This window comes from Eurypyga helias, unplaced genomic scaffold (assembly GCF_000690775.1).
Source record: "Eurypyga helias isolate BGI_N326 unplaced genomic scaffold, ASM69077v1 scaffold42088, whole genome shotgun sequence".
NCBI lineage: Eukaryota > Metazoa > Chordata > Aves > Eurypygiformes > Eurypygidae > Eurypyga > Eurypyga helias.
In genome coordinates, this window is record NW_010269580.1 from 10,429 (window position 1) to 19,044 (window position 8,616).

Here is an 8,616-nt window from a genome sequence, read left to right on the forward strand (position 1 = left end):
GAGATCATGCCTGCTGCTGACAATGGCCTCCAGGCACTTCGCTGCCGAGCGGCGGACTTTCCAGCTGATGTCATCATCGTCGCTGTACTCATCATCGCTTTCTGGGAAGAAGAGAAGGGAAAACAGGGTGCACCATTATGAGAAAACCGGAGCTAGAGCATCACTGGATCCTCAGAGCTTCCCTCTCCAGCTGACCAGACAAAGTGATGCCATTAACTCAAACATATCTGGGGACATGAAACTGTCCAGAATAGCCTTTCCCTATAGATGTTGTTACCAGCCAGCATGACCCAGGGCCGCCCTGTGTTAGTTTCTTCTGTCCCGAGCAAGAGCTGACAGAGAATAAACCTTAATGTTATACTACCTTTACTGGCCACTTCAGCTCAGGCATCAAGGCTTTTGTTTTGAATGAGGTTCCCAGATTTTCAAACCACAAGTATGTAAATATTTGTCTTAGCAATTCCTGAATGGCACAAACCAGCGTAACAATTCGCTGTGTTATTGGCAGAACATTTAGCATATTCTCCAGGAAGCTGGCCAGGGTTTTACCCCAGTCAGTACGAAAGTAAACAAAACCACCTTTCTCCCAAGGAAATTGTTCTAACTTTTGCTCTTAGCTGCCACACTGTATGCAGCTATAAATGGAGACATTATGAAATGCTGCCTATAGCTAACAGGCATTAAAGGTACCCCTTCTATCTGCCCAAGGCTCCACATCCACCTCAAAGTAAACACAATTCCAAAAACAAATGAAAGGCCTCTTTTGCCTACAGCATCAGATTGCTTTCACTGATGAGTAAGATGTTTTTGGTGGTGGACCAAGATGTTTCTAAAGGTGGCACTTTGAAGTGTTCACGACTGCAGCTTTGCTCTCTTCTCCTACAACGCAGTAAAAAATAGCTACCTTATAGCAAAAATATAACTGTGTGGCTACCATGTTTGTAGGGTGAGTTAAGTTGCCCTGACAGGCTGCCAAGCAGCATCAGCACCTTTGGGAGCACAAGGGAGTGTTTCCAACAATCAGGATGGCAGGCTCTTCAGGATTTCCAGGTGTTAAGCCTCGCTGCTTGCTGGATGTGCTCTAAGAAACTCCTGCAGTCAGCAGGCATGGGAAAAGCAGTACTTCTTGGGTCTAGCTCTCCACTAAGCTAGTCCAGAGTTCAAGTTTCAGTGTTGTCACTGTTGCCTAAGGCAGGCAGAGATCTGAGGACTTTATCAGAAAAAAGAGTAAACTAACAAACTCAGAATTACTGCTGGAACTTTGCACATCCAGCTACATTATTGCCACTGGTAAATGAAAATAACCCATTTAAAAGAACTGACTGTCTTGAAACAGATCTGAAAAGTAACATCACAGAGGGTGAGGAAGCAAGAAGGGGAGAAATGTTAGCCCGGTGTTGTGCTGAGCCCAGTCATCCTCACAAGCAGGCACCTTGCTCTTCATCCTCCCCATTTTCAGTTTCCATCATCTCTTCTTCCTCCTCCTCATTATCATAGTTGTAGTTTGGGTCGAAGGTGATATACTTCAAACACAGCCCCATCACATTGGGAATGTAAGGGTCAATTTCCTTTGGGCACCTATCACAACAAATAAAAATCCTGAGATTTAATAAATGAAAGACTAAACAATTATAAATATCCAAACAACATAATTAATCTCAAAAGGATCCCAAAATGCTTCACAGACTATATGAACATTGTTAACAGGACTGAAACCAGAACTTCTCCTTCCTGCTGTGCAGGAAGCAAGACCACATTCCCCTGGGGAGGAGGCAATGATTTCTGTAAGGAAAATAAATAAATTGCCTTCACCACCGGGTCGAATCATCCCTTCACAGAAGAAAACCTCAGCAGCTCTACAGGGCTCCTTTTCCAAGACAAGCAGTAAATGTCTGACCAAACAACAGGAGAGCTGCAGCTCAGCAGCTCCTCTGCCTGAGCCCCCTTCCTGCCTCCCACTCTCTCCACGCACCAAGAGTGAGGCAGTTACCTCTTGCTGAGGAATTCTCCAAGGACAAGGAAAACTCCTACTCCTGCAAAACCTATACAGAAACACACTCTCACATGTTGAGGAAAATAGCTCATAACTCAAGCCCAACTCTGCATGTAAAGAAGGGATTTCATTTGTGAACTGTCTTTCCCAACAGGAATGCATATAGGAAGGTACTCAACCCTGGATGCTGAATGTACAGGTATTTACACTAGGAAGACACTGATGCACAGAAGGTGCACAGTTGTTCTTCAAGGGCACACACCTTCTCACAAAAGACTCAAAGGCCTGAAAGCAGTACTCTCTCAGCTCGTCATCTTCTACGTGACAGTACTGAACAATCAGAGGAATTATCTTCTCCAGATGTTCTCCTGGAAAAGACAAAGCAAGCAGCAGTGAAAAATTCCAGCCTTCACTCATCTGAGCAGCTAACAGTTCAGGTATCTACCACTTTCTCTATGTGACTGGCACAGTATTCCTTCCCTGGATCTCATGGTCCAGCCTTGCAGGGATTTTAAGCAGACAACCCCTGCTCCCTGTGTTCAGCCCCTTGCTGGCATTTCAGTCACAGAAAGAGCTGTGATTAGAAATCTTCTAGGACCTAATCTCAGCTCTGGCAGATCTTTTAGACAAGAAATACAATATGCTGCCTTCTATTTGTCCCCTCATTTGAAATGGGATGAATCCACTGACCTAATTTACAGAGGGGATAACTCAGACCAGGGAAGCGCTGCAAGACCTTGTGATGAAATCACTACAGAAAGGCAGCCAGAGAGTTACTCCGGTGTCTCCTTCCTTCCAAGTGGAGATGAGAGAGCAAGGTCAGGATCACAGAGGGAATCACAAAGCACAAGCCACTAATACGTTAGGAACAGCGTGAACACACTTCTTTTACCAATAAAAGGAGCTGCTCTAAAATGCATGCATGTTCCCCAGCATCATGTCAAGCTATTTGTCCTACCTATGCGGTGTCCAGCCTGCCTACTGATGCCAGCGACACACTGAATGTACGTCCTGGTAGTAGAAGTAGACTCGTTCCTCTTCAGCTCGGCAAGCAGATGCTCTGTGAGCTCTGAGAAGATGTTTCCGCTGCACGTCAAGACAAGGTGACCCAAGGCAATGATGGCCCTTTTACGTACTGCCAGCCTGGGACTTGTCAGCTGGGGAAGGAGGCAGTTCAGAATGGAAGAATGGAAAGAGTAGAGTGTTCCCCCTAGTCTGCAATCAACAGCACAAGACAGAAGTTGAAAGTCAAAGTCTCAGAGAAAATGCCCTCTTGCCAGCAAAAACATCCTTCAGCTATGAAGGCTTCATGCATGTTGTGGGGAGAGAGAGGAAAAGGGTGGGTCTGGCATTTCGGTCTGAACACTGACTTGTTCTGTGTAACATGGGGAGAGGTTATTTGTCTCCATCCTGGAGGAGCTCGATTTTGACACTGTCCTTCTGGATGACCTGGGGGTTTGTCAATAATTTCCTGCACGTAGCTGACATATGACACTGTCACTCTGACTTGTGTAACAAGAGAAGGAGGCAGCCAGGGAAAAAAATGCATGTGTGATCACATCACAGGGCTAAAATAAACTTCCCTGCTTTGCCCTCTCCCTCCCTACATCTGTTTGAACCGAGCCTCTGTGGGGAGCCATCACCAATGTTACTGCTATTCCCAAGCACAGAAGGGCTCAGCATGTCAGCTCTCATCCCTCCTGGGACTCTGCTCTGCTGAGATATTCCCCAGTGGCAGCCAACCCAAATCCATTATTTTAAGTCCTCGTAGTAGGATTAGGGAAATACAGAAGTCAAAAGCAAACACATACAGGCAACGCCCTGCCGTACACAGCTGCCAGAAGGAAATCCTTTGGTACCTGCTCAGCATATCTGACAGGATGTCAAGAGCCTCCAGCTGCACAGATATATCGTCCTGCTTGCCGATGGCTCCTGTCAGCTGGGCTGTGATCTTTTTGCACACATTTGCTGTCATAGTGGAGCCTGCAAGAGAGAGATTTTTCCCAACTGTCAGTTAAAAAGAAGTCTTCTTACTGCTGAGAACCATTTAATCCCTCCTACGTTAAAAAAAAAGAAAGAAATTACCACTGGGAGACCTAACCAGAACAGCAGTCAGCTAGCTTTTGTTTGAGATGGTGGACACACACTGCGAACAGCGAGGTACCTCCCTCTGCGGTACGACACATTAACTATTTGGAAGAAGCTTCTCTTCTTGGAGAGTGTTTTACCCTAAAACAGCCTGGCTGGCTCCCAGGCTCATGCAACGCAGGGAGGAGAGATGGGTGGGAAGGTTTTGGCATGGGTTTTTTCCTATTCTTCATTTGAAAATGTTCAGTTTCAACACATCAGGGTTTGCTCCATCAGCAGAACAGAATTGACAGAAATTGTTTCTCGGCTCCACAATGAAAATAAGGGTAGAACTAGATAAATCTGTCACAAAATAATATATAACCCAGGTTCAAGAATGTGTTGAGATTACTACTACAGTCTAGAATCTCAATCTTCTGCAGTCCAGATCAATGCCTACATAAAAGTTTACTCTTCACACTGGGCTGTGCCTGTTCAGTGGAAAGCATAAGCAGCTTCAAATTCCACAAAACTTTTAAAGGGAGGGACAACTGCTTCCCATGCCATTCTGAACAGAGACAAAGCAGGAGTGGGACATCCTTGGAGCATCATTAACTGGGGTAGGACACTGAGAATGGAGCCTGCCTGTTTCTTGGACTATTATTTCAAACCTTCCCTTTGCTCCAGACAACACCACAGCAACAGCAACCACACGGCGTGGGGCTGAGGGTGAAGAAAGCACCGGGGGAGATGTCCAACCTCTCCATTTTGCAGCAAACCCACACTGCCTTTGCTGCCTTCCACCCACACAGTGTCAATACCAAACCCATGAGGAGATGACTTACTTATCTGTTGCTACCCTAAACCAGTTTCAGTTCATGTGATGTACGTTAAATAAAGAATTCCGAAAGGATGGCTCACGAGAGCTTAATGTTTCACAGACGTTGAGAGAGGAGTTCAGCAAGTATTTGTGTACTGATTCTAATTCTCTCCCAACCTAAAATCCAGCAGCCTGGCAGCACGGCCACCTGCCATGAAGGAAAAACAGATACATGAGATGGCTGCAGAGGAAGACTAAATGTCTGGGAGCCTCAGCTATCTCCTGAATTGCTGCTGCAGTTTTTGGATACCTAGTTCCAAACGCAGGAGAAGAGGCCAAGGTAGCTGTGGCAGTCGAAGACGGGGCCTGGCCTGGCCGCGGCCAGCAGGCGGTGCAGTGCTGGCGCTGCTGTCATCACAGAGTAGTGGGCACTGCTCACAAGGAGACCGACAGCCCTGCAAGCCAGCCCCAACAGCGACATCGTGATGCACACCTGAACGCTTTAGGATTGCTGTAAACAAAAATGGATCTCTCCAAGAACTCAGATGCGGTTTCAGACTCAAATATCCTTGGGGTGACCCTCAAGTTTTCACTTCATCCCATCTTTAATCACATCAGTGTCTCAACTTCTACTCTCCTCTTTATTTCATTACTTGTCCTTTAGCAGGTGAATAAGGAATCTGTAAGTTTTAGGCACTGAACTACATGTTTTTCCTGTTTCCCAAAGGCTGTGACCCCCCTATTGCCTCAGTCTGACAAACAGGGACAAACATTTTACCTGTAGAAGCTGGTGGCAGCTCAGAGATGACTGTTTTCAGTCCAATGCTGGAGATATCCCGCAGCTGTTCCTTGTCAGATAACATGTTTGTACATAGCGTATCCACAATGGTTTCCACCTGGTACTCCTTCACTTTGCCAACCAGCGGGCCCAGACTGCAGGAGGAGAAGCCAGTCAGAATAAAGAGGAAGAAGGATGCTTTCCACCATCAAAAGGGATGCTCAGGCTCACTCCTCCTTAAGGGCAGCTCAGGCCCAAGTGCAAATATTACCAAAACACCGGTATGGAGTACCGATACCCTGCAGCACGTCGTGTCCCTAGGTTTACATACCCTGCATTGCTGCCTCAGTGAACTCTGGTTCAGTGAATTTTACATTAAATTTGTAGGAGGACACTTCACATCAACACGAGGCCAGTTAATATCTCACTAGAAGGAGCAGCTCAGAAATTATGGCACAATGAACTTGAACCAAAGCAAACATGTGGACAGAGACTTGAGCGAGGCCAGAAAAAGTCAGGACAGTAGGAATCAAAAAGAAAGGGCCCAAGGTCACAGGGATAGAAACAGTATATGGTCAGAAAGAAGGGAATACAAATAAGATCCACAGTAGGAAAAAAAATACAGGGACCCAAAGCTGTCTTTAAATGGCCCACCTTTCTGGAGCCCTGTGCGTGAAGGGACCCATTCAGTTTCATTTCTAGAATGAACACTCCCATTCAGACATGCTGGGGGGGAGAGACAGGAAAGAGCACGTCAGCACTAGGATCACTTCATCAGATGATTCGTAATAAAAGAACCTTTGGCCCTTTTCGGTTGGATTAAAAAAAAAATTGAAACAGTCAAAGGCAAAGCAATAGCAGAGGCTACACACTGGAGTCAAAGCAGGGAAAGAAGCCAAGTGCATCATTAACTTTAATGAAAATGCCCTTGAATAGTAGGATTTGAATCTGAAACTCAAATGCCATTTTTGAAGGGCTATGCATGATTAGTACCATCTCTATCAAAGACCAGGAAAGGAGAGAAACTTGATAACCAAAATTTTAAACTGGGCTTCTTTCTGAAGAAATAAAATCTTAGGCATGCTACTTTTAATATGGTAAAATTCAGAATATAAACATTGAACTACATCCAAAATCTGCTACTGTTTCTGCAAAGATATCTGTATGCTCATCCTCCCGGAATATCAACCGAGAAGGAAATCGCTGTGCCTGGCATGAGGGGAAAGCCCATGCGACGGGAGGTTTGAGTAGGACCAGACCCCAGGCTAACACACTCTCTGCAGTCTGCGACAGCTTTAGTATTGCCAAGGAATATGGTAATTACTGCTGAGGCTCTTACCACTTGACAGCGAGGTTCTGTACTTCCCCATTTTTGTCCTCCAGCAATTTCAAAAGCATTTTCACAACTTTTTTCTCACTGTCTTCATCTAGTTTTATTGAATCTTTCTGCAGTTCCATCATCAGGTCGTTGGTGGCCATAAACCTGAAAGAACATATAGCAAAAGTGAATTGGCTGATATACAGACATTTCCTTTGCACCACTGTGGACAATGAAACTCGACAGTTAGTGCTTGTATAAAAACACACCTTCAAACAACCCTTTACACTGTCCTCAGAAATAAGGTACAAAAAACTAGTACTGTCTTGCAAGTAGAAAACTCAGGGAGAGGTGGTGAAAAGGCTCTGGTTAAGGAATCTGTGAAAATGAACACACGTTCTCTCCTCTCCTTAAAATACGTAACAGGGATGGGGTAAACTAAAACTCTAAAATTGGCACCCAGCTTGTGTATTTTTTCTGAGTGACTAAATCAAGGTGGTTAACTACGCTAGAAAAAAATCACAGTATTTGTTTTCTTTCACCAATTGCCAGGCCTAGGAAAACCAGTCTCGGGTCTAAGAATGCACCTGGCTGTGTTCTTTCTGGTTTATTTAGCACCGATAGTATGAAACCACACACGGAGGAGGGGATCAAGCTATCAAGCTCAAACACAAAAAATAAATGCATGACTCCATGCAAACCATACCTCAGAAGTTCCCTAGGCTATATTTAGATTGCTATTGTTCAGCCCAGCCAGAGTTTGTTTATGTCCTCCTGCTCCTGGGAGCCTTTACTAATCCAAACAGTTGTGTCATCCACACACTCAACCTCTTGCCTTGCTTAACTCCCTCTCAAGGTTTTGTTTGGGTTTTTGTTTTTTTTTTTTTCTAGAAAAGAACTCTACAAAAGCTACTTTTTTCTAGGATATGTGTAACCTTGACCACCCCAGTTCCTACTTCTGATTTGCTGGTGTCCCTTTATTACGAAGCACTTGTCTGCTCTTCAATCCTTCTCCACTGTCCAATTATACTCACATTTGATTAACAACATAAGATAATACTTGGCACGAAGGAACATTTTTGACTTTTTTTTTTTCTCCCATGAGCAAAACCAAACAAGCATTTGTTTTTTGTTCTAAGCTGGAATGATAAACTCCAAGCTGACTGTTAGTAAATATGATTTTCTACCGGGAACAATGTCAAAATGGCTATTGAGAAGTGCTGGAAAATATCTGTTCTCCTGGGAACAGGAAATGTAAAAGGTGGCAGTATAGAGTGTGAGGTTCTGAGGAATGTAAGTGTGGTTATCGTATATTAGTTCCTTTCTAATGTTAGCCCCAGCAGAGGGAGGACTTCTAAAAGGAACCACAGAGAAGCTCTTCCCTGTCATTTACCAAATGACACGTCCATTTTAAATTAGGCTCTGATGTAATTCATTCAGCATGTCAGAGCCCTCAAGTACCAGGGCAACATTTGTGTCTTCAATCTGCAAGCCTGCTCTTGAGCAGCACCTAGGTACACCTGGAACGAGGGACTGCTGCAGTGTTAGATAGCCAGCCTGAATCCAAGAGGAAAAAGATAGAGGGACTCTGCCCTATAATGTCAATAACACGCACTCTAGGTTTGATTCTGCAACAGCTA

The 8,616-nt window shown here is 44.8% G+C and overlaps 1 protein-coding gene across 1 annotated transcript in view; it reads right to left on the reverse strand.

Annotated features, from left to right (window-relative positions):
• The window catches only part of CAND2 (cullin-associated and neddylation-dissociated 2 (putative)), a 14,345-nt gene extending 7,205 nt beyond the window's left edge, over positions 1 to 7,140 (reverse strand). The window contains exons 1-7 of the mRNA XM_010158150.1: positions 6,998 to 7,140; positions 5,659 to 5,813; positions 3,853 to 3,976; positions 2,952 to 3,208; positions 2,256 to 2,361; positions 1,433 to 1,578; positions 1 to 101 (exon numbers count right to left, since the gene is read on the reverse strand). The exon at positions 1 to 101 is cut by the window's left edge and continues 180 nt beyond it. Of these exons, the coding sequence (XP_010156452.1) occupies positions 1 to 101; positions 1,433 to 1,578; positions 2,256 to 2,361; positions 2,952 to 3,208; positions 3,853 to 3,976; positions 5,659 to 5,813; positions 6,998 to 7,137 (1,029 nt within the window). The 5' untranslated portion in view covers positions 7,138 to 7,140. The remainder of the gene's footprint in view (positions 102 to 1,432; positions 1,579 to 2,255; positions 2,362 to 2,951; positions 3,209 to 3,852; positions 3,977 to 5,658; positions 5,814 to 6,997) is intronic.
• Positions 7,141 to 8,616: the final 1,476 nt, after the last annotated feature.